Source organism: Aspergillus glaucus, assembly GCF_001890805.1.
Source record: "Aspergillus glaucus CBS 516.65 unplaced genomic scaffold ASPGLscaffold_1, whole genome shotgun sequence".
Classification (NCBI taxonomy): Eukaryota; Fungi; Ascomycota; class Eurotiomycetes; order Eurotiales; family Aspergillaceae; genus Aspergillus; species Aspergillus glaucus.
In genome coordinates this window covers 102004-125109 of record NW_019170453.1, presented here as the reverse complement: position 1 = coordinate 125109, position 23106 = coordinate 102004, and the positions used below count along the sequence as shown (strand labels likewise).

The 23106-nt window shown below is 48.3% G+C and overlaps 11 protein-coding genes across 11 annotated transcripts; 7 read left to right on the top strand and 4 right to left on the bottom strand.

Moving 5' to 3' along the window:
- Positions 1-295: 295 nt before the first annotated feature.
- On the bottom strand, positions 296-1922 carry ASPGLDRAFT_30723 (uncharacterized protein; the record flags this gene model as incomplete). The annotated part of the gene is made up of 4 exons (XM_022543970.1): positions 296-408; positions 459-904; positions 963-1282; positions 1341-1922. 4 exons carry the CDS (start codon positions 1920-1922, stop codon positions 296-298), a joined length of 1461 nt encoding a protein of 486 aa, XP_022405653.1.
- A 4254-nt stretch (positions 1923-6176) lies between these two features.
- Positions 6177-7494, top strand: ASPGLDRAFT_115175 (SDR family oxidoreductase; the record flags this gene model as incomplete). Its single annotated transcript, XM_022539664.1, has 2 exons — positions 6177-6207; positions 6266-7494. The coding sequence occupies 2 exons, from the start codon at positions 6177-6179 to the stop codon at positions 7492-7494; spliced, it is 1260 nt and encodes a 419-aa protein (XP_022405652.1).
- Positions 7495-7624: 130 nt separating this feature from the next.
- Positions 7625-8248, top strand: ASPGLDRAFT_30721 (uncharacterized protein; the record flags this gene model as incomplete). The annotated part of the gene is made up of 1 exon (XM_022543969.1): positions 7625-8248. The coding sequence occupies one exon, from the start codon at positions 7625-7627 to the stop codon at positions 8246-8248; it is 624 nt and encodes a 207-aa protein (XP_022405651.1).
- On the bottom strand, positions 7901-9029 carry ASPGLDRAFT_40894 (uncharacterized protein). Its single transcript, XM_022545293.1, has one exon. The coding sequence runs from the start codon at positions 8618-8620 to the stop codon at positions 8288-8290; it is 333 nt and encodes a 110-aa protein (XP_022405650.1). The 5' UTR covers positions 8621-9029; the 3' UTR covers positions 7901-8287.
- A 361-nt stretch (positions 9030-9390) lies between these two features.
- Positions 9391-11276, top strand: ASPGLDRAFT_40892 (uncharacterized protein). The gene is made up of 7 exons (XM_022545292.1): positions 9391-9522; positions 9577-9601; positions 9648-9752; positions 9798-9873; positions 9920-10011; positions 10061-10491; positions 10542-11276. The coding sequence occupies exons 1-7, from the start codon at positions 9412-9414 to the stop codon at positions 11136-11138; spliced, it is 1437 nt and encodes a 478-aa protein (XP_022405649.1). The 5' UTR covers positions 9391-9411; the 3' UTR covers positions 11139-11276.
- A 590-nt stretch (positions 11277-11866) lies between these two features.
- ASPGLDRAFT_30718 (uncharacterized protein) lies at positions 11867-12183 on the top strand (the record flags this gene model as incomplete). Its single annotated transcript, XM_022543968.1, has 2 exons — positions 11867-12095; positions 12155-12183. The coding sequence occupies 2 exons, from the start codon at positions 11867-11869 to the stop codon at positions 12181-12183; spliced, it is 258 nt and encodes an 85-aa protein (XP_022405648.1).
- ASPGLDRAFT_40890 (uncharacterized protein) lies at positions 12155-12476 on the top strand. Its single transcript, XM_022545291.1, has one exon. It carries the CDS (start codon positions 12292-12294, stop codon positions 12448-12450), a length of 159 nt encoding a protein of 52 aa, XP_022405647.1. The 5' UTR covers positions 12155-12291; the 3' UTR covers positions 12451-12476.
- A 2781-nt stretch (positions 12477-15257) lies between these two features.
- Positions 15258-15587, top strand: ASPGLDRAFT_30717 (uncharacterized protein; the record flags this gene model as incomplete). Its single annotated transcript, XM_022543967.1, has 1 exon — positions 15258-15587. The coding sequence occupies one exon, from the start codon at positions 15258-15260 to the stop codon at positions 15585-15587; it is 330 nt and encodes a 109-aa protein (XP_022405646.1).
- Positions 15588-16168: 581 nt separating this feature from the next.
- ASPGLDRAFT_185838 (nucleic acid/nucleotide deaminase domain-containing protein) lies at positions 16169-17773 on the bottom strand. The gene is made up of 2 exons (XM_022543042.1): positions 17731-17773; positions 16169-17651 (listed from the first exon to the last, which is right to left on the bottom strand). The coding sequence occupies exon 2, from the start codon at positions 17569-17571 to the stop codon at positions 16345-16347; it is 1227 nt and encodes a 408-aa protein (XP_022405645.1). The 5' UTR covers positions 17572-17651; positions 17731-17773; the 3' UTR covers positions 16169-16344.
- A 1087-nt stretch (positions 17774-18860) lies between these two features.
- ASPGLDRAFT_62592 (RTA1 domain-containing protein) lies at positions 18861-19870 on the top strand (the record flags this gene model as incomplete). The annotated part of the gene is made up of 3 exons (XM_022548546.1): positions 18861-19035; positions 19087-19335; positions 19410-19870. The coding sequence occupies 3 exons, from the start codon at positions 18861-18863 to the stop codon at positions 19868-19870; spliced, it is 885 nt and encodes a 294-aa protein (XP_022405644.1).
- Positions 19871-20605: 735 nt separating this feature from the next.
- Positions 20606-22699, bottom strand: ASPGLDRAFT_62591 (uncharacterized protein; the record flags this gene model as incomplete). Its single annotated transcript, XM_022548545.1, has 5 exons — positions 20606-20731; positions 20957-21078; positions 21230-21670; positions 21735-21992; positions 22168-22699. The coding sequence occupies 5 exons, from the start codon at positions 22697-22699 to the stop codon at positions 20606-20608; spliced, it is 1479 nt and encodes a 492-aa protein (XP_022405643.1).
- Between the last annotated feature and the right edge of the window lie 407 nt (positions 22700-23106).

Genomic DNA, 23106 nt, shown 5'->3' with positions numbered 1-23106 from the left:
TGGGAAGGATGAGGCGGCACGAGACTAATCACCTGGTCATAGTATTGTAATAGCTGGCTCCTTACCACCAGGTCAGCAGCAAAAATAAATTTACTTAGCTTGCTTCACAACAGTAATAGCAAGCAAGAGATACACACAGATCAAACAACCTAGCCTAGCCCATACTAAGATATACAATGTGGGAATAATCCTGGCAGACGAAAATCAAGTAGTCATCAAGAGGTCATAAAGTCATCAGCACCGCACTAAAGGCAGAAGCAATCAAAGGGATAGAAAAACAGGGATTTGCATTCTATCAATAGTTGGTTAAGAAAAACTCGGGGTGAATTTCTTCGTTGTCGCCATTTAGGATTCGAACGCGTGAATAATCTTGGGAAAAAATAATTCGCCATAGTTTGGGTTCCGGGTCTTTAGACGTCAGTCCCGAAAACCCCAAAAGAGAAAATAAAGGTTCTTACAACGTTTGCGAGGAATTGAGCGCCTACAGTCCAATATCAACCAATCGGTGAGTAGGCCTTGTTGGATGGATTGGTGGTATGTTCCACGTGGTTCAAATCTTTTGCAATGTTCCAAAAGCCGGTCGCCGTCATGTAAAAGTTCGAATCCCCAGCCAGGGGTGATTATGTGGAAATCAATGTGTCCCTGACCGATGCATGACCGTTCAGAAATGATACCGACACCTGGGCCGACTTCTTCACCAAAACATCTGTAGAATTCATCCTGATAGGCCGCCTCAAGAGGGCGTGGCTTCCCAGAAGGGCCATATCGCTGGCCCCGTTCTGCCATGCAAAGCACCGTCCTCGAGAACCTCTGCAACACTTTCAATGCTAAAGCCTCAATATCGGGATAGCTTGTGACCGGGAAAGGTTTCATCATAGACAGGCCATACGTATATTCAACAAAACTGCATTTTATAAGCGTTGAAGTGGTTAAAGGGATGCGGCTAGGAGACAGCAACTTACCGGGCGTGCAAAAAAGAGGGCAAAACACAGATCATACGACCTTCTTCGGGCTCGTCGACATGAATAAAGCCCAGTCTGAAACACTTTTCCAACGCATCATCATTCCTATCGAATTCGAGGCTCCCATGGGTTAAGATGCGCAACAACACACCGACGATGAGGGGGTCAACACCCTGCAGTCTTGCTTTCGATGGAAGGCTCCTTCCCGCGACATCATAATTAAGGAATTTGAATAACTCGTAATCGTTTTCTAACGCATCGCCAACATGCTGGTATGTTATGTGCGAAACGCCAGACCGCTTGAGGTGATCTCGGTGAAACTAGACATAACATTAGCACAGTATTTTATATCGGAATTCGAGAACACTGCAAAAATACCAGCGCCACATATCGGAGCATCGCTCCGGCAACTCCGGGATGTCCGTTTGTATGTTCGAAAATGTAGCTCGCGACATCTTCACCGATTGTGTGGTCGGTGGTGTCAGCCCATTTCTTCACGGCGTCTTTGAATTCCTCTTGTTTGTAGAATAAACAGAGATTATGCCCAACGTGATCGTGAGGGACGATTAACGAGATCCTTTGTTCCCTTTTCAGAATTGGTGGGATGGTTGTTTTTGGGTAATCAGGGGAGCCGGTACTTGGGCTGCCATACGATGTAAATAGGCAGAATCGCGGACCTTTGGTGGCGGCGAGGCGCTCTTTGATTACTGAATACCAAAAAAAGGAATCGGCATAAGTTACCTGCGCTTCGTCTAAAATGAAAATGAGGTCGTCGTTTGCCTCATTCAAAAACTCTGTTCTCTGAATCTTGTGTCCTAGTTGGTGACACTGTCGAACCAGAAAATCAACAGTGTCCATATTGTTTTCCACCCAGTCTTTCCAGTCGGCAACAAAAACAATCATTGGCTGTCGCTGAGTCAAATAACGACGAGAATAATGCCGGAAAAGAAGCTTTGCCATTATGCTCTTACCCGATGCCGGCGTTCCGCGAACATGGATTATGGCATGCTCATCGATTAGATGGGCGAGCGTCTCGATAGACCTAGTTCGCGGGGATATGGTATTGGAAAACCCTGTATCTGCAAGTTGTACAGCAGGAACAGACGAAGAGGAGCCGGACGGTTTTGGTTCAAGTGTGGAAAGCTTATGGACCGAAGCAAACGAGTGATCTAAAAGCAGAGTACAGATGAGCACGCGTACTTTGTATAATGAATGAAACACAATGGAAATAGAGAGTACCTAGGACATTTTCATGCTCTGCCAAGGGATGGTCGCATGTTGAGCACGGCTCACTCAAGTTAATGGAGGTGGATGGATGTACATGGAGGCCTGCTTTGCAAAAGCAGTGAAAACGCCCTTCTTGAATTGTAACGCGGCATGGACCGAACATCGTAATCACCCTCCTTTCATCGTCTTCCTTCACTGTTGTTGACGCGCCGAAAAGCCACCTTAGCCAAGTAGCCATGATGTATGGGTTTCTGGGTAAAAAAGGGCCACATAGGAAGGAGTAACATGTGAGAGTGACGCCATGTTTCGGATTCGGATTCAAATTTACTCATACCCGTCCCAGCCAATCTTATCCATGGCTATGCGGGAACCGCCCCTCCGGCTGTACGCCGCCGGGGCAGTTGTTAAAACCTATTTACATCTATGGTGTGTGCTTGACCTGAAAGCTCGGCTCCGCTCAGATTCGTGGGAATCCGGGGCTCCCCGGGCCCTCTTTGGTTGCTATGTACCCAATGACCTCAGTGCTCTGTCTAAATTATTTGGTCTTCATCCACGGCCCCAAATTGCCCAAGGAGCTTGGTTCGCAGCATGAATCTGGCTGCACGGATTGCGAGCTTAGGCGTGTTCAGGATCATCCTCAGGTCCCCGCCTCCTTCTAGTCCTCCACCCGTTCTTCCCAAGAACTGCTCTCGAAGATGCTTGAAGAGGGGGCAGGCCAGGAGTACATGCCGCACTGTCTGGGTGGTCTTCCCACATCGGCAGTCCCCATCTGGCACGTCTGGTACCCCGCGCTGATAAATATAGTGTCGGAGCCCTATCTTCCCCGTGCGCATCTGTATGATGACTGTACTGAGAGCCCGGTAGAGACTCCGATGCATCTTCAGGACCTGTTTGCTTGGGGCCGGCGTTAGCTCATACACCGCCCGTCCATGTGGGCTTGTCTGCCAGTCATGTTCCTACTGTGCGTATATTGCCTCCCGAATTCTGGATTCTACTGCTGATCGGAGAAGCCTCTGCTGAATTGGTGGGGGGGGGGGCTGTTGCTGCGGTCATGACTTCTCTCATCCTGTTGCTTCTTTTGCTGCCTCGTCCGCCCTTTCGTTCCCCTCGACACCACTGTGTGAGGGTATCCATTGGAAGCAGACTGTGAGCTTGCTTGAGCGTGCTTTATCCATGGCCGCTAGGATTGTCTCCAGGACGTATTGTCCTGACTACCTGCCTGGGTTTTGCATTGCCCGCAGTGCTGCCTGTTTGTCAGTAAAGACCACTGCGTGCTGTATTTGGCGGCGTAAAATGATGACCAGAGCTAATAGGATCCCTTGCAGTTCCGCGACGTATACTGTGGCCTCCGACTGTTCTCCCATGTAGGCCGACCGTGTTTCCTGGATATCGCATTAGGTAGCTGATGCGTTTCTATGTTCAATGCTGCTGTCGCTGTGGTTCTGAATGCACCTGCAGTGGCCGCCATGGCTCTAGTATGGATTTGGTTTAGAATCCGTAGGCGTGTCTGATGATGATCATTGTCTGTTTTGAGGGTGTGCCACGCTGAGCATCCATAGAGGAGTGCTGGGGTCACTACAGATTGGTAGATCCGGCGCAACTGTATCAGACCTGCCCCTCACGTGCTTCCTGCCAGCGTTGCCAGTGGCCTCAGGAGGGGAATTGCTTTCTTCTGGACGTGTCTGATTTGGTCCTCCCATCGGAGTGCTGGGTCCAGTATGATGCCCAGGTATGTGGCTGACTTGGTGGGTTTGACCTCTGTGTCTCCAATTTTCACCGTTTGCGCTACGTCAAATTTCGCCCTGGAGCGAGTGAAGTGTATAAGCTGGTATTTCGCAGGAGAGATTCTTGACCCATGTGCCCTTGCCCATGCTTCAGTCCTTTGGTGTGCCCGCTCGAGGTTCCGGCAATTCCGTTCCACTGATGTACTCCTCGTGAAGAAGTAAACATCATCAATCTATCCTGTTGTCTGTATATCCTTGTCACCAGCGGTCTCCAAGAGGTCCACATTGTAGAAAAGGTACAAGATCGGTGAGAGTGGTGAGCCTTGTGGGATTCCCACATCCACATGGTATGAGTCGGATTCTATGTCGCCCATCCGTATGATGGTTGTTCTGTTGCTAAGGAAGCTCACTATCCACCCTATTGTGTCATGGTCTATCCGCCTCTTCCGCAGGTTGTGGAGCAGTTGTGTGTGTGAAACATGGTCGAACGCAACTGATACATCAAGAAACAGGACGCTGGCTACATGGGGTGGGGTCATTTTCCAGGTTTTATGTATTCTTTCTAGCAAGAAATGGATTGCTTGCTCTGTTAAAACTCCCCTCCGTCCCCCCCAGGTGCTGTGCTGGTAGTAGGCCATAGTTTTCAACTGCATAGCTGAGCCGCCTTGCTATGACTGACTCCATCACTTTACCCAGGGTGTTAAGGAGTGCTACGGGTTGGTAGGACTTCAACTGTCCATGATTTAAAAGATGAACCATCTGTTTGAGCAGCCACATCCCACAGACATTACACTTAACCCCTTTGGTTGGCCAGGGAGGATTGACATGTTTTCGTAGAAAATGCCTGGTGAGTGAACCGGGTGTTGTGTGATCCACAATCTGCTTCTTCAGTGGGAGATTAGCATTCCCCAGACAAAGAAAGCAGATCTCGGGTTGCTCTTCTGGAGACTTGATCTGTACAGATTCCATCGCTTGGCGCAGGGTGATCTCAGTCTTGTCCTCTGAGAAATGCTGTTGCCGTTTGGCAGGAGTACAAGGTTCGTCATTGTCAAGTACAGGCCGGCAGTGAGATTGGCTGGGTTGAGGCATGGGCCGCCCCTCTTCCACAGGGCAGAATGCAGTCATCGCATTAATCACATTGATCCGGCGCTGATACTCTATTTCTGTGACGGCTCAACGGCTCAACGCCAGAAAAATAGCGCCAACATATCAAACGATGCCATACAAGCAATATGGGCAAACAAGGGTTTAAGCCGCACCACACAAATGTCTATAAAGACCGTTCATCGCCTAGATAGATTTTCTTTTCTTCTTCTTCCCCAGATTCGATATTCTCGTCGTTAGGCTACCTAGTCTAGATATGAATATTATTCGTTTTATCTGCTAGTTTCCGAGCCCGTAACAGAAGCTGAGACATTCAAGCTCTCCGCTTGGGCCAAATAGTGTTTTGGAGGAAGCTAGCCCTAATCATCAGAGGTATCATGACTGGGTTCATCTTCATTATCTGAATCCTCACTATCAAGTTCAGGGTTGCTGGTGGAGTCACTGTCAGATCTGTTGTCTGAAAAGATCTCAGTCAGGTCAGAGCTGGCATCACTCTAATTCTCTTTGTTGTCAGATTCAACCAGTCAGGAGTGAGGCGCCATGGTTGACACAACCCACGGGGAACTGACAAACAAAGGAAAGCCTGGAGTAGGAGGTAAAGAAGGCAAGGATAACAGCGGTTTTGTGCACAAGAACGGATTTCAAAAGGATGGGAAGTGCTGTGAGAGATGCTCATGGGAGGAAGGATGGAAGCAGAGAAGGACATGATCAGCATGATGTGTGGGTAGGGGCGAGGCGCTGGGGTTCGGTTTTGGGATGAGTTCCTTGTTCGTGGGAGGATCTAGAAGTGGTAGACTGGTCCGGTAGAGCTTGTTCTAATTCTGCTGGAACATTAGCAGAAAGTATACTATAGTTCCGAATGACATGACAGCCCGAGTATACGGAGAGATTCGGTAGGCGCCCCAAAGGACATGAATACGAACCTATCGTACCACCACAGCGCCAGAAGACTGTTTATTCGGCTTTATTAATTGACTTGTAATCCATAATAGTCAATATTATCAAATTTCCTTTTTCGGCGTAGTAATAACTGGTTGTGAACGTGACGTCACGATAGTATCAACATCGATGCTATTGATATATAGAACTGCAATATGTCGAGTCTACTTTAATTTTTCATCAGTAACATATTCATCAAACGAAGTATTGCAAGCACGAAATGCCAACAGCCATCGTAACCGGCGCAACAGGTAAGCCCCGCTCACCTCGTGTCCCCCCAATTGGTAACCCCCAGCGCTAACCATACAGGCCTCATGGGCGCCGCCATCGTCCGCCACCTAATCAACGACCCAACCTACACAAAGATCTACACCCTCTCCCGCAGCCAACCAGGCACCCAGCACCCCAAAACCCAACATGCCCACCTCGACCTCCAAGACTCTGCCTCATCAATGGCCAACAGCCTGTCCGGCGTCTCAGCAGACTACATCTACTTCTGCGCGTATCTAGCCAAATCCGACGAAGAAGAAGCGGCGCGTGTAAACGGCGCGTTATTGGAGAACTTCATCAATGCCCTCGAGATTACGGGGGCGATTAAGCAGCTGAAGCGGTTTATTCTGACGTGTGGGTTTAAGCATTATGGTGTTCATTTGGGGGTGACGAAGCAGCCGCTTGTTGAGTCAGATCCGAGGCTGGAGGGGGGCGTTGGGGGTGTGAAGTGGCCGTCGAACTTTTATTATGTGCAGCAAAGGGTTGTGGAGGATGCTGCGGCGAGGGGTGGGTGGGAGTGGGTTTGTACGCTTCCTAATGATGTGATTGGGTATGCGAAGGGGAATTTTATGAATGAGGCTGCGTCGTTGGGACTTTATGCGACGGTCTGCAAGACGCGGCCTGGGTCGAAGTTGATATTCCCGGGTAACAAGAAAAACTACTTTGTGTACAACTGCTGGACATCTGCTGAGCTGCATGCGCGTTTCTGTCTCTGGGCTTCGACAGCACCGGGGGCTGGGAATAACATCTTCAACGTCGTTAATGGCGACACGCAGTCTTTCCAGGAACTGTGGCCACGCCTGGCGGAGCGTTTCGGCTGCAAGATCCCAGAAGATATGTTCAGCCCCGCGACTACGGAGGCGTATGCCAACCAGTCAACGAATATGGACATGAGAACTAAGCACCCGATTGTCGTGCATGCTCAGAAAATGGGCATCGCAAAGAGCCATATCCTCACGACACCACCTGCGCTGTGTCTCCCAATCGACCCTGCGAAATGGTCGCAGCGGGACGATGTTAAAGAAGCGTGGAAGAAGGTCCAGTCAAAGTATGACTTGGACAAGGATGCATGGGACAAGGCTACCTGGGACTTTTTGACGTTCGTCCTGGGACGAGAATGGGGATGTGTTGGGAATGTGAACAAGGCGCGGAAGTTGGGATGGACGGGGTATGAAGATACCTGGGACTCGTTTGAAAATGCGTTCCGCATGTTGGAGGAAGGAGGTGTTCTTCCTCCGGTTGAACAGTTGAAGAGGGATTATTCATGATTTTGGAAAAGCAATGTTTTGTACGACTTCAGTATCCGAAAACGGAAATATTATGCCACATTCCACATCTCACCCTTTATATGCATCTTCTCACCCCCCTCTCCTCTCATCACCTTACACACACACCAAGATGTCCACCCTCCTCTACATCCTCACAACCATAACCTCCCCCACCCTAACACCAAAAACCTACAACACCTGGTACGACACCGTCCACATCCCTGAACTGCTCTCAATCCCAGGCGGTCCCAACGCAGCTTATCGCTACAAATCCACAAACCACGAGAATCAAAAATGGCACTTCCTAACGCTATACCCGCTGAATGATATCGCGTTTACGCGGGATCCGGCCATTCGGGAACGCATCTCGTCGCATCATCCTGTACTTCCGGAGGGGAAGTCGATTTGGGAGTTGGTTGTGTTGGAGGGGAGGGATTATGTTGCGGTCAATGTTGGTGATGGGAAAGGTTTGAAGGGAGGGAAGAAATGGGTTGTTACTATGGAGGTTGATGGGGGAGAGGAAGGTGTGGAGGGACTGTTGAATGGGGAAGATGGAGAGTATGGGCGGTATAGGATTCATCGAGCGCCGACTGCGATAACTGGTGTTGATACTCCGGAGATTCCTGTGCCAATGGAGTTGGTTATATACGAACTGGATAAGGAGGAAGACATCGAGCGACTCATCAGCACCCTGCACAAAACTTCGGAATCTCTCCAAATCAATATACAATGCTCCTCCTGGGAGTCTATCTAATATACATATATACAAACAACACAATACAAAACATCGCATTTACCAATCCAACCCATCCTTCTTCTCAACAACATTCCCACCCCACCTCTCTCTCCAAACCCCCATCTCCTCCCTCCACAAATCCATCACGCACGGATCACACGAACTCCCGCAGCACTCTCCCGGAACCGGTGGATCATTGTAGTCTCTTTCTGCGGCGCGGATGAGTTGTTTTGTGCGCGTGCCGCTGGCGTGTTTTTGGGCTTTTTTGATAGCCGGGATTTCGGTGGGGTTGTGGTAGGCTGGTGTTGGTGGTTGTGGTTGTTGTTGGCGGATGAAGAGGGAGGAGAGAAATGATGGGGTGGAGGTGGTTGTGGGTTCGTTGGTTGTCATGATGGAGACATTGAATTTGAGTTGGGAAGGAATTGGAGAGAGAAGTTGTATGGGAGTTGGATGTCCCGATCGGGATATATGGATGAATGGGTAGTTTCCGGGATGTCCCGCACCTCGGTTAATTCCGGATCCTCCCCGACACCGTCAGTTTGGGAGACAGTAGAAACTCGCCGAACAGGTCTAAGCAGATACAATGTTCAGAAAGCTGCAATCGATGCACGGAATTTGAGTGTTTGAATTATACTCTCGGCGCCACGTGTCTGCAATACGGTCTTCCCATCAAAAACCCGATCAAGATAAATAATAATGATCGTTGTCAACCGGACATGCGAATTCCAGGTTCCATGATGCCGGGAAATGCTTTTTCTATTCACTCCTAGAGACAATTCATTCTCCGACTATAGGGTTTCAGGCCCGCGTGAATGGAAGCGTCTGCTACATAAATGGCTAGGGCTGAAGACTCCGTAACTCGATCCGCTCGTGGAGTAGCTGAAGCTCTCTCTACTCCGGAGTACTAACTCTGTTCACTTGTGCTACCCAATTCTATTGGTGTGTTCAGCAATGGTACCAGAAAAATATCACCACTAGCCGCTTAGACTTCGGCACTATCAAAAGCAAGCATGTCAGCTGAATTGTGTCGGTGAGATCAGCCGCGATTCAGACTATCCCTTGCGTTGTCAAAAGGAATCGGTTTTAGCTAATAAGGATTCAAGCTTATTTCAACTTGTGTTTTTTGATAGTTTTCATCAACGGCAGACATAACTAACAAAATGGAGGGGGATGAGAAGAAGATGCACCGTGTTAATGATGATCCCGATGTCCAGGTACTTCCGGGAGAGGACAGCTCGGTGGATGATGAGAAGAGGGTGCGGAGGAAGATTGACTGTGTTATTTTGCCGATGGTGAGCTGGACTCATGGGAATTATTCGTTCTGCGAGTGTTAACTGACTGCATAGATGTGCATGGTTTATTTCCTGCAATGTAAGATCGCCTAGTACTCTCTTGGACGCTTCTAATGGCTCAACAGATCTGGACAAATTGAGCTTGGGATATGCAGCTGTCTTTGGACTGATCGAAGATCTTGGCCTGCAAGGATCGCAGTATTCCTGGTGTACTTCGATTTTTTACTTCGGTATGTACAGATCCGTCGGTCAATGACTCGGTTCTGACTGAATAGGGCAACTGGTCGCGGAGGGCCCTTTTATCTATCTTATGGGCAGACTTCCATTGACACGGTTCATTGCGGTTACTATGTGGGTATCGATGAATAACTCAACAGCTTATTACTAACGACAATAGCGTTCTATGGGGCGCAGTATGCATGTGTCTAGCAGCTCCAACGAACTTCGCCGGATTCGCAGCCGTACGAGTTCTCCTAGGTGTCACAGAGGGAGCGTACCCCACATCTTCTCCCCTCCACCTCAAACTAATACCATACAGGCGCCGTATCACCCGCATTCGTAACCATCACAAGCATCTGGTACAAGAAAGAAGACCATGCCCTCAGAGTCGGCATCTGGGGCGGCATGAATCCCCTCGCCCAGGTCATCGGTAGTCTACTCATGTACGGAATTGGAAAGATACATCATCCGAGTATCGAGCCATGGAGGGTTCTGTTTCTTCTATGCGGGACGTTGACTTCTGTATTCGGCGTGGTATTTTACATCGCTATGCCCTCGACGCCGCATAAGGCTTGGTTCCTGACGCCCCGGGAACGGGAGATTGTCCTGGAACGCATGGAACGGGATAGAGAGGGTGGAGATAAGATCAAGTTCTCGTGGGCGCAGGTCAGAGAGACGCTGTTTGATACGAAGGCGTGGTTCATTCTGCTCTTCGGGTTCATCGCCAGTATGCCCGGTGCAGTTATTTTTGTGAGTCCCATGATATCACCTGTTATCATAATCGTTGACTAACCTCGCAGTTCGGCACAATCCTCATCAACGGCCTAAACTACGACAAATTCCAGACCATGCTCCTAACCGCCCCCTCCGGTGCAATCTCCCTGGGCATGCTCTGCGTTGCCATGATCGGCTGCTCTATCCTCCCCAAATACCGCTGCCTAGTCCTGATCCTAGTGACGATTGTCCCACTAGTCGGCAACATCCTCCTCCTCAAGCTCCCTCTTTCCGCAACATGGGGCCTTGTTGCATCCTCATGGCTGGCATCATGCAACCCCGGCATCCTAGTCTTGATTATGAGTCTCAGCGCGTCGAATGTAAAAGGCAATACGAAACGTGCGATGGTGAATACGTATTTCTTTATCGGGCTTTGTGTGGGGTGTATTGCTGGACCGCAGTTGTGGGAACCTAGTGCTGCGCCTAGGTTTTTTAGCGGAGTTACGATGGGGCTTTCATGTTGGTGTGTGTTTATCTTTTTAGTGGGTTTGTATTGGGGGTTGTGCTATATGGAGAACAGGAAGCGGGATCGGGAACAGGGTGTGGATTCGGGGCCTGAGACAGTTTATGCTGGAGAGGATTTGACGGACAAGGAAGATGTTCTATTTCGGTATAGTTATTGACCGGATTATACATACTCCGTAGTAATAATCAGACGAAGTGAATGTACCTGAGATCTGACACATAGAGCTTGGCGAAAACTAAAACTAGCACCGAGTCTATGCACGCCGAAAAAGGAAAACGTGACTTGGCCGAGTGAGACAAAAAATGGTGCCTGACAAGCTCCACTCAAATCCGCGGAACAAATCAGCCAAGCTTCCACTAACTGCGGGTTTCGTCATCCGGTTTTACATTAGTTTGCTCTGATTGGTTGCAGGTAGGAAATTCCTCAAAAATAGCTGTCACAGATCGTTGTACAGACCCATTAGTGCTTACTTTTGATTGGATCAAATCACTGCCTCCATGCACTGACCAATCGTCAGCCATTGTATAGCCAATAGAACCAATCAACGTCATTCCTGCGGGCCTATCACAAGCAAAAATATATGGACCAATGGGAGAGAATCTGACGCCATCCGGCACCGGGGGATCAGGTGCCTCACAAATCGGGCTCTTTTATTTTTCTCCTCCGGCTTTTCTCTTTTTCTCTCATTACTTTCTCCCTCATATCATGTCTCTTCCAACCTTCCTGCATCCTGCTGCTCCCGCAGAAATCCTGCGCTAAAAAAAAAAAACAATCTTACCACACTCAACTATACCCCGCATTCTATAGTACTCTGCACAAAGAAACAATCCGCGACCCGCATCTCCCCAAAATCCCCGGGCTTTTTTCTCCTCCCCATCCATTGCCATGTCGAAAAAACTCAGCGACTCCGCGGTCATCGTCATCGTCATCGTGTGCTGTCTCGCCTTCATCTCAATGGGCGCAGCACTGACTCGCCAATTATATCCGCCGAGCGAATCAGGGACGCGATACGAGCCGACCCGAGACCAGGAGATGTATATGCGGACGGTGCGCATGCGCAATCGATATAACTTTCATCGACAGTCTTTGATGCCGAAGGATTTAGAGTCGAATTGTGGGTTGCACTTCTTTAGATTGGGGTTTATTGAGTATACGTATACTAATGGATAGTAGATGCTACGGAAGAGTCGTCGAGGATGTGAGATTTGTACAAACATTGGACAAAAACAAAAGGATATGAGATATGTTAGGCGCTTTACTGGTGGATATATATTGGGTAGGATTTTTTCTGCAAGGAACACTGGAGTTTGATGGATACCGTTTGGTGCATTTGGCCGTGTTCAGTTGATCTGATACATGGGCTTGTTGTTTCGTTGGCGTTTACGATACACCCTGGTGGTTTGCGTGCTTTTACAGATGAAATGGAATTTGATTTCATTCTCTTCACTCTACTTACCCCGCTGGACTGAGAAGAGTGTCAGCGAATAAGTCATACCGCTTACTTGCATGCCAGGTCATAGTCTCACGTCATACAGGTCTTGTTTGCTTGAGTTCGATCTGAAAGAAAATTCGATAAAGTTCGATTCGGAACTTGTTGCGGAAGGGCAGGAGTGAACATGCGTGACTTGTGGGCAGTTGATATCTAAAGGTTCACCGTTCGCCGTTATGCAATAGCCAGGAGGAATGGTCTTTGCAGTCAACCGGACACCTATGGAGTCCCAAACTCTAGGGCTAGCATCTCCTTCAGATCTCCGGGAACTGATCAGGTGACGGAGCTATCATGTGGCTCTAAACGCTCTTGCAATATCGCATCGAAACTCGGTCATACGACGGATACCGACTACGTTGCACACAGCAAATATATCCTGACAAGAATCATTCATTCAATCATAAACATTATCTCGACCACACCGTTGCACAATCAAAATCAACCTTCCAACTCGTTCAAAGATATCCCACTCAAGCTCATCCGCTCCCTATCCCCGAAATCAAACATTAACATCACCGCATCCACATCAACATCAACACCCACGTACCTAGGTCAACCATACTTATCATAACACTCCTCACACAACCACAAAAAGTCAGTCCCACTCTCCGTATGGTACGTCTTCATAGTACACGGCCTGTACTCCGCGCACCCATTGCAGTGCATAACGTGGCTCATTTCCAACACACTGCGCAAATCAGCGAAACCGTTCGATATACCACAGCAGGAAACAGCCCACCCTATGCCAACAGGCATGCACGGCGTGCGATAATGTGTAATGTGTTCCGTATAATATCCAACTCAGAAGACAACTCAAGCTGCAGGGGAAAACTGCAACAGTAGATAAAATAGATATACACAAAGAAAAGACCAGATGTGGTTCGAAACCACCGACCACGGCGCAATATTTATACCCCAGTGCCACGTCAGATATTCCTATCGCAAGCATTATCACCCATAAGCTCAAAAGCTTTGTTCCACGATTTTAGCAGCGTGCTAAGTTGATAGGCACGGATTGCTCGGTGTTTTATTCATCTGACATTGTAGCCTATTGTTGTTGTTCCTGGGATTTCCTGGTGAAGAGAAGATTCAGGATATATGGGGATTTGTTTTGATTGGTGGAATGGTGGAATGGTGGAATGGGGAGATTGGGGAGGTGTTTTGATTGAGACTGGGTTGGGATACGTGAGGGACGGGGGCTTGATGGGGATTGAGCGGTGACACGCTTACCCTGCATGGATTATCAAAGGAATAGGAAGGTCATTGCTTGAGAAAAATGAAGTTTATTAAGAGCTGAGTGATCCTGTAACTTTGCTGGTGTTGAAAAAGACTCGATACATACATAATTTGAAAGCCGAAGGAAAGATAAACCCTGCATAAAAACCTTGCTGTCATTGAACATGAACATAAATTTAAAATACTCCCGTTTTGATTAGTTTCAAACAAATTTCGAGAAAAGAACAAGAAAGAAACGAAGAAAGGAAAAGAAAAGCAACACAAATGAAAAGGAATCGCCACAACAAGAGAACAGCACTTCGGTCAGGAGATATCAGGTTAAACTGTAAAGGAACGCAAGAATTGTAGCACACTCGTAGAATTGAACATCCCGGAGAATGAAAAAAATCACCCGCACCAGACCCAATTTGAGTCTCACCAGAATGGAAAGGCCGTGTGTGTCATTGAAGAAAGTCGTGGCCACCATAGGTGGCTTTGATGATCGACTAAGAGGCGTATTGCAAGAGAAATAACGGCGCAAAGGGGAGGGCAATAAGGAGGACCATCTGGCCTGTGTGCGCAGCTATTAAGACCCCTCACATATACCATTTCTCATAAATTCAACAATTCCGTAATCTTCGTCAATAGCCTAGGGAATTCATGATAGGCGCGCGGGTTGTGCTGATTACTTGGGGATGTATTGGCAGAAATCTCCATTGTAAACGAGAAAGATCCAGCGCGAAGCATAGACCTGATGCGAGGCATAGTCCAGCGATGGTCATAGATTCAGCGAGAGCGGAAACCGACGATCATATATCGACCAAAAGAACAGAACGCCGTTTGCGCAAGAAGGCAATTTTCAGTAGCAATCGACACTTAAAAACAAAAGAATAAGGGAGTTTGCGATCAATGAGAGCCATTGTAAGGTTAGGGAGAAGATATTGTACCATTCCTGTTGTGAAAGTACGAAGGGAATATTGTGATGGAATTTCCATGGGGACACCAAGAGGCGTTGAAACTTGACATGGTAAATACCGACCAAGTGCTTAGGGCAGATATCGAGAAAGACGACGTTGCACGTCGATAAAGGCTGGAGACACGCTGATGATGACGGGAGCAAATCGTGAGCACAATGCCATTTTCCGATCAAAAGGGAGACACAAGGCGAAAAACCCAAGGCGGGTGAAGGGGTAGAATCGGGAAAGAGGAGACACTGAGAACCTAAGGGCGTAACACAGACGGAGAAAGCACAAGGAGCAGAAGGACCACATAAAAATCAATGATTTAAGACGGGGAAGCTCGACGACCATGCTTGCTGTGTTGCCTATTGTGGTTGGTCTGAGGAGGATGTAGGGACGAAGGGGGGGGATTGTCGTCAGGGAGTGGAGAGCCAAAATTGACAGGCAATTTAACAGACGGTGCCGTAGAGTTTGGGCGAGGGGGACACGACGGGGGCGATATCCATGGTAAGTTGTAATCCAATACCCGGCCAGAAGTCGGTAGACTTGCTCCGTCAGCTCGTCGCTGCGTACCAAGCCCCGGGTGCAGAAGTTTGTCCCGTGGATGGCACTCATGGCCCAAATGAAAGTCCGGCAACTACGGCAAGAGAGCTTGGAGACATCGATGTACGAATACATGGTGGGCGAGGAGAGCGAGCAGCTTCAGGCGAGCCGGAGGTTCGAGGGGATTTGGAAGCTCGAGGCGAGGCCTTTCTGGGTGATATTCCTCGTGGCGTTGGGCTGCAGCTTGGCATCTTCGAACCCTCCTCGCTTGAAACGGTCTCAGTGTGGCTTAGGTTGCTTGGGCGAGGACGACTTCGACCCCGTCCGCGTCCACGCTGACATCGTAGACAAAAAACGAACAGCAGCATTTACTATCAGTCAAGAGGAAGCAAACAGGTAAAACGATTGGTCCCGGTCTGCAAAATCAGTAAGAATATAGAAGAAAAAAGTGGCGAGGTTTTTGTTAGTTTGAGTGTGCTTTTTGGAGGAAAAGATTTTTATGTGCCCCTAGGCTTCTCTCTTTGTTAAGGGCTAGGCACCAAACTCGCGTAATTGACAGTCAGTGAATTGTATTCACATCTTCAGTGCAACAACCAAGACACGCACTGCAGGATAAGGGCTGCAGGTAGCCTAGTGAATGATTGTTGAAATCCCAGAGCATTCAGACCATGATATCTTTACATTCTAAACCAACAAAACGCAAATCTACCGGCGAGTATAAAACGAAAGCGCGATATTTTGATAGGGCAGCAGAGATACCACCGAGGGTTTTAGCAGCAGCGGGGAGTACATTGTGTTATACAAGATGAGGATTCGTCACTCGAACAATTCGGCGAGTATGTGGACAAGGGCTTCGGCATAAACGCTTTTGCGGCGCGGATAATTTACCTTAGTTTAATACCAGTCATTTATTCTTGCTATAACGAGAAACCCATGCTGGACAAAATACTTAGCTCTATGGGACGATGAATATATTATGCCTGTAAATAAAGTAATTCAGAAGTACTATTGCTTGAGAAAGTGCTCCTATATACCTATAGATGAGCCTCAATGAATCTGCTTGTACTTAGAGCCTCGAGACTTTAACCGCGATGTTGATGTTGACAACATTCCCATTTAGTGCCGTAGTTTCCAGCCAGCTTCCTGAACACGACGCATTATGACGAGGGCAATTTCTCAGCGCCAGTTGGTAAATGCCTTTGTGCGCCCAGGAGAGACGAGACTCGCCGCAGCCTACTCGAAGCACTGCGAGCGAGACTTCGACTGCACCGGTGACCCTCACCCTCATTTCCCTTGTTGGTTGTCGATTTTGAGGAGGGGACCGGCGTGTCCTTTGTCACGACTGACGGAACCGAAGGAGCACTATATGATCGAAAGTGAGCACGCCTCGGACGATACCCGTGGTAACGCCGTGTCCAGGCCTGCGCAACCAGGCGGTACGTCTGGTCAGTGACCCTACCACCAAACCACAAACCTGGCGGAAATTGCCATGGATACTGGGCCTTCTTTTGGCAGCCCCTTGTCCAGAACTTCGTCCCGTAGACGTCGTTCAAAACCCTAAGAAATAGGTGACACCCGGAGCACGACAATTTCGACATGCCGATGTACGTGTAGACAGTCTGCGGTCGTTGCATCGCCTCGAGGACGAGTTTTAACTCGCAGTGCACAGGGACATCCCGAGGGACAGGCTCTCTGGCCATAAACTCCGTATCTTTAGAAACAACATCAAGGTCCAGCTCGTACCTTTCTGGCGTTGTGTTGGCGGCCTTCTCGAGGACACGTTCCCAATCCTGAGCCGTATACGGGGCATTACGAGCCGTAATATTCATTTCCGGAAGCGCATAGAGACTGAATGGACGCTTGAGGAAGTCCTGACATTCAGGCGAACAGGCAGTCATCTGAAGGTGCTGTACTATCTCAAAGTACGCTGTAACCTTATGCAGATAGCTTTCTATTGACGGGAAGTAATCGGCGTATATATGGCTTTGGGGCCCAAAACCGGGGTCGCTGCTCGTGAACACCTCGATAGACTCTTTTGTCCTAGAGAGGCTTGTAGTAAATCGCCCCCACCCCTTCTTGTCTTCTGCGCGTGGCTTTCCAATTTTCGGGTTCTGGCTTGTGTACATCGTAAAGAGGCGTCGCATATTCTCCCTCACCGTGCAGAATGGATGGGTCTTCGGAAAGCCGTCTAACGGTACGGCCAGTAGAAGGGCGAGATCGGAGTTGACCTCCTTCGTCCACTTTACAAACACGAAGCCCATACAGAGACTCACGAAGTCGGCAACGAGCTCTTGCTTCTCTCGCACGAACCTCTCCATGTGATCTTCCCTCTCCTCCGTACCACCGACACTTTGTCGGTTCCAAGCAGATGCGACTTCCTTCATGGACTTCCAAATAAGCCTCAATTGCTGCTTACTTTCCTCTTCAACTCGGCCTTCCGTTGCAACCAGGAGCCTGATCCAATCTTGGTTGGTCTTCTTAGCATACCAAGCTTCTAAACCGACCGCGACAACCTCGTCTTCCCTGGAAGAACACAAGCTTACAAGAGCATCAAGGACCTTTCTCAGAATGGAAGGCGTTTCTTCTTGCAACTTAGGCAACTTCACAGGCACCTTTTTCAGCACCTTTTTTAGTGTCTTATCCTCATTGTCAGGGGCCACAGACATGTAAGGTCTCCCTTGAGCCCTGTACCGTGTCTGTAGCTTATGAATGGCTGCGAGGAGGTTCTGGACGTCAATAGCAGTTTTGGGGGTGCTGTTGCACAGCGAGATTGGCTGCTCATGTTGCTGCTGTTGGTCTGGGGATATGCCCTCTCGTAGGGGGCTGGGCTTTCTCTGGGCGATGCGTGCCCGTCTACCAGCCTGGTGGTGGATGGCGTCGATAAAGGGGTTTTCGGTTTTGAACGACATTTTAGTCGATAGATGAGTAATGGTTTGGTTAGTGGTTATATGGACTGCTTCTGAGGTCAAAATGAGCACAAATAGTAGTTAGTGTGCTTAATAGTCAAAAACAAGACAGATTAGATTGAGAAAATGGGAATAGATCAGTAAAGCGATGGTTGTAAGAAAGAAGAGAGAGATTGAGAGAACGAGAACTTGAAAAACCATCTGTAGGCCGCAATCGGGATAATGGTGCCTGCTTCCAAGACAAAACGTAGTTTGCCTGATTTCGAAAGCCCAAAGAAGCTCCGACGTGTATGTTTCCATGGTGCAATTTAGGCATTAATGATCGAGTTTTGGATAATGATATAATAATGAAGTTTCAATTACTTATACACATAATACAATATGGAATGTCTTTATGCATAATATCATACTCTAGATGATGCCCTTCACTGATTGTCAAGCTGTAGTACAGAAGAGCCGTCATTCGTATTCGTTTTGCCGCCGTCCCACCCGTATTCGTGTGCGTTTTCTCGTGCTATTCAGATTCCCGACATCCCGTACAAACCCACCCAAATTTCCGGACTTCATACCCCCTACCAGCAAGCTATTTATATTCATGGGCGAACTTTATCTTGTTTATAAACAGTATAATATCGCCTGCGAAAAATTCTACTAAAGGTTCAGAGAAGCTTGACCTTACGAATCCATACTTAACAAAGGCTCGATCATATCCAAATCTTCTTGACCATAGCAATCATCGGGCCAGTCGTGCCAAAATGCAGAATAACATGGCTTCGATCCGTTCCGATGAAGAAGCCATCTTCGCTTTCTATCGCTATGACCCCAGCATGGGCGGTGCAGTCCTTTTTACACTCCTTTTTATGGGCACAACTTTCTACCACATTTTCCAGTTGTTCAAAGCCCGGACCTGGTTTTTTATCCCCTTCGTGATAGGGGGTCTCTGTATGTGCAACCTTGCTCTACACGGTTTTATGCTTGCGCTGATATGAGTAGTTGAGATTATCGGATATGTCGGGCGTGCTTTGTCAAGCAAACAAAGTCCGGATTGGACCCTAGGTCCCTACATAGTGCAGACACTCTGTCTGCTCCTCGCCCCAGCTCTCTTGGCAGCCTCGATCTATATGTTGCTCGGCCGGATCATCCTGGTGCTGCAGGCAGAATCGCATGCAATTTTGAAAAAGAAGTGGCTTACCAAGATTTTTGTTACCGGCGACGTGATGTCGTTTATCCTTCAAGGCGCTGGTATGTATTACCGAGACAAGGGAAAGGTGAAATTGGCGTCAAAGGCAGGACAATTATGCTGATTTTATGTCCAGGTGGTGGCATTCAGAGTAGCGGGAGCCTTGACGGTATGAAGACTGGCGAGCACATTATCATCGTGGGCCTTTTTGTCCAAATCGTCTTTTTTGGCTTCTTCATTATTGTCGCTGTCCTGTTTGACTTGAAGCTGCGCAAATACTCTATCCCACGCTGCTTCGCTGCGGAGATCCCCTGGCGCAAACATCTCAACATTCTCTATGTGACCAGTTTGCTGATCCTGGTCCGCTCGCTTTTTCGACTTGTGGAATACATACAAGGCAATAAAGGCTACCTTTTGCGTCACGAGGTCTACTTGTATGTTTTTGACTCACTGCTCATCTTAATTACCATGGTTGTCTTCAATATCGCTCATCCACGTGAAATTACTCAACTCTTGGATGTTGTCCCGGATTACGAGTTGACTCGCATCCCGGATGAGCAGACTGTGAAACCAGATGGAGTCTATCGTGGCGTGTGATCGTCATGTTTCATCCTCCTATCTGTTTTTGATTTCTCCGTCTCCATTTCAGTCATCAATGGTCTTCGGTATCCAGCGCTGTCAATTTCAAGGTCTCACTTCCGTGCTCTCATCTGTGATAGGTAGACTAGTCTTCTATTTTTCTCACCGTTGGTCTCATTCCCCAACAAAGCTACTCAGTCGCTTGACAGCCGTATATAGCCACATCCTGTGAATGAATAGTGTTTAATCCCATGCTTTGTTCTCATCGTTTACTTGTCTTGTCTCCCTCTTTCTTTCCGCTTTCTTATTACATTATTACATTTGTCTCTCATGTTTAGAAGTCATTTGGTGCAGCGGGCCAGTCCCTCAGTCATCTTTCCGATATTCTGGCTTATGGTATCTCTAGATCTCCATTCTTTGCCCCCGAGAGATCAGCAGGACGTTGCAATACGTTTATATATCTTGTCTCGATGTTCAAAATCTTTGTTCTCACCAAATCCTGTAGCTCTTTTCTACTGGCCCAATGTCATCTTCATCTGGAGACTCTTGACAATTTGGTATGCAATACGCAAGCGCAAATCTCTATACAGTCCCACGCTTTTTGAAGAACGCGTAAGGTCCAAAAGCAGTCGCCCATTAGCTAACTAAAAATCGTTTACTGCAGAGCACTAGATGGGGAGACGCGTTGGTTAACTCAAGATCCGTTTACATCCTTGTTGCTTCCTCATATAATCGAACGCACCAATCAGCCTTTTAGTTGAAATTACCATCACCATTGGCAAGTCCATAACTCACCATGTTATCCCATCTGGCTAAGTTGGTACATGTATCATAGTGGGAAACATTTGTCATATCATGACCAAATTTCATTATTGAGAGCTGTACGCACGCAGGTCCATTATCACCCAGGAAGCCAGATATCCTCACTACTACATGACTCAAGGTCGACCAAGAATATAATTAATTGATTCTGCATTTTACAGACTACCAGCCAGTGAGCCTTGCTAATAAAGAGCTGCTTCCAGCACACGTTTCTCTCCAGGCTCTGGCCTCCATGTACTGTTGTTGGTGCCTGAGGACCATTCTGCGTTGATCCTCTATCACGTCCTCCCTCTTCTCTCCATTGCCGATCTCCTGTGCAAGGCCGGAATATCTCCACCTCGATATACATGGCTTGGTTGCCCCCTTCCCATTATTACTGGTGGCGTAAACTCCCACCAAAGAACCTAGTAGCGGGAAATCAGCACGATACACACAGACAGTTTGGACAAAGAGGATATACATACCTGTGAACGGTCCAACCCCACCATTCACGATTGTGGCCGGAGCCTGTCCGAGTCTCAAAATGTCCCACGGGCGAGAACTCGAGGCAGCAACGAATGCATAGTGTTTCATTCTCTACACGGATCATCAAGCGAATGGGAGCTTGTAGCCAAGAGTGTGGGACGAATGTAACAAAAGGTGTTGGTATATCCTTCTCATTACTTATAAGTCCGGAGACAAGAAAGCGGAAATGAAGTGTCAGTGATGAACCTGTTCTGTTGGTGGCATTGACTGGCAGCATTACGATACCAAGGTTGATGTTTTGGACTTGGTTTAGAAATACCGTTACCCCAACTTCCTCATCCTGGGCTGTTGGCGCGAAGGATACGTCAACACTATACTGGAACAGTGTATCGGTCTGTCGGCGCATAATGAGAGTGAATTCTGTACCGTCGTACCCGGCCGTATAGTTTTTGTATCCAGACGTAATGCTTGCAGTTGACGGTGTCAGCCTCAGTGTTCTAGGATGACCCGGTGGTGAGATGGTATATGAATCTTTGTTGGGTCACTGCCAGAAAGCGAAATCACGGGGGATGGTGGAATTGGGCTCAAAATCAACGATATCCGGTTATTGGCGAAAGATCCGTCACTAGGGATATATTGTTTGAAGGTGGAAGATACCATCCCTTTTGATTGCCACGTACGGGAGTGAAGGATGGCCAATCTCCTTGCTTCCAGATCACAGATGTCAACACCATTTCTCGGCTCATCAAATATGTGTGTCCCTCAGATCCGGAGCGCCAGGCCAAAGCGCAGGACCACCAATGGCCATTCGCGTTGTGAAAAAGATCCGCGTGCCCAATGTTCTGGAAGTACTCTTGAGATGTGTCTATTCGTCAAGACAGGATTCTTCTCGTAGCCTTGATACGGGCCCCAGAGATTCTTCGACCGGGCCATCGTAAGCGAGTGATTGAGTCCCGAGCCGCCCTCAGATGTCAGAAGATAGCAATAGCCATCCTTTTTGTAGAGATGAGGCCCTTCGAGGAAGTTACCAGTGCTGTCATTCCAGATCCGGCTTGGTTCCCCTAGGGCACCAGTCGTGACATCCACCGTCTGAAGATTGGTCCCAGCAGTCGCAACGTAAGCTGTACCATCATCGTCCCAGAAAAAATCCGGATCTATGGACTCAGCGTTATACTGAATGGGAACAGTCCAAGCATCGTCGCTGAAAGGGTCTCTCGTGTTGAAGATCAACCCGGTGCTCGTTCCATAAATGCTTTTCATGTAGATGACAATGACGCAGAATATCCCCTGTTGATATCTAAGTGTCGGTGCCCAAATGCCGTCGGTCTGGGGGATGGATAGATTGGAACTCCGGGTATTGACTTTCTCGGGAAAGGGCGTGGCTGTCAGCCAGTTTCCAGGTCGTGAGATCTTTGCTGGCATAATTGGGATTCCGAGTGTCAGGAGGAATGTTGAAGAGGCGCAGAAGGTGGTATTGTCTCTTTTGGAGACAAAGACACAGCTGGGGTCGCTGTGCCATCCGGGTATGGCAGGATTTTGGCGCTTCTGGGCGGGAGCCATGCTGCAAGCCACATTGACTGCCGCAAGTAGGATAAAGAGAAGTTTGAGTATGACATGGTCATACCCTTCAACAAGAGATATCTGTGCTGAAGATGAAAAGATCGTAGAATCACGGAAGATGAGCCGCCTCTCGTGGCAACTTTTGCAGTCGGTGCAGAAGAGTTAAATATTGCGTTGTTAGGCCCCACAAGAATGGACCACAGATCTTGTTTTGTAAGGTGTCCCAGGCTGTTGAGATGGAGGACATACTTGCGTGCGGAATGAATGCGAGGCGTCAATGGACCGCCGTGTTCGTATTTGAGCGTCTCACCCTGGATAAGAATACGGGTGGGTCTCCGACCCTAATCTACCTGGTGGACCGGACTTTAACATTAATAAACAATAAAAGACCCACGGAACCAAGTCTC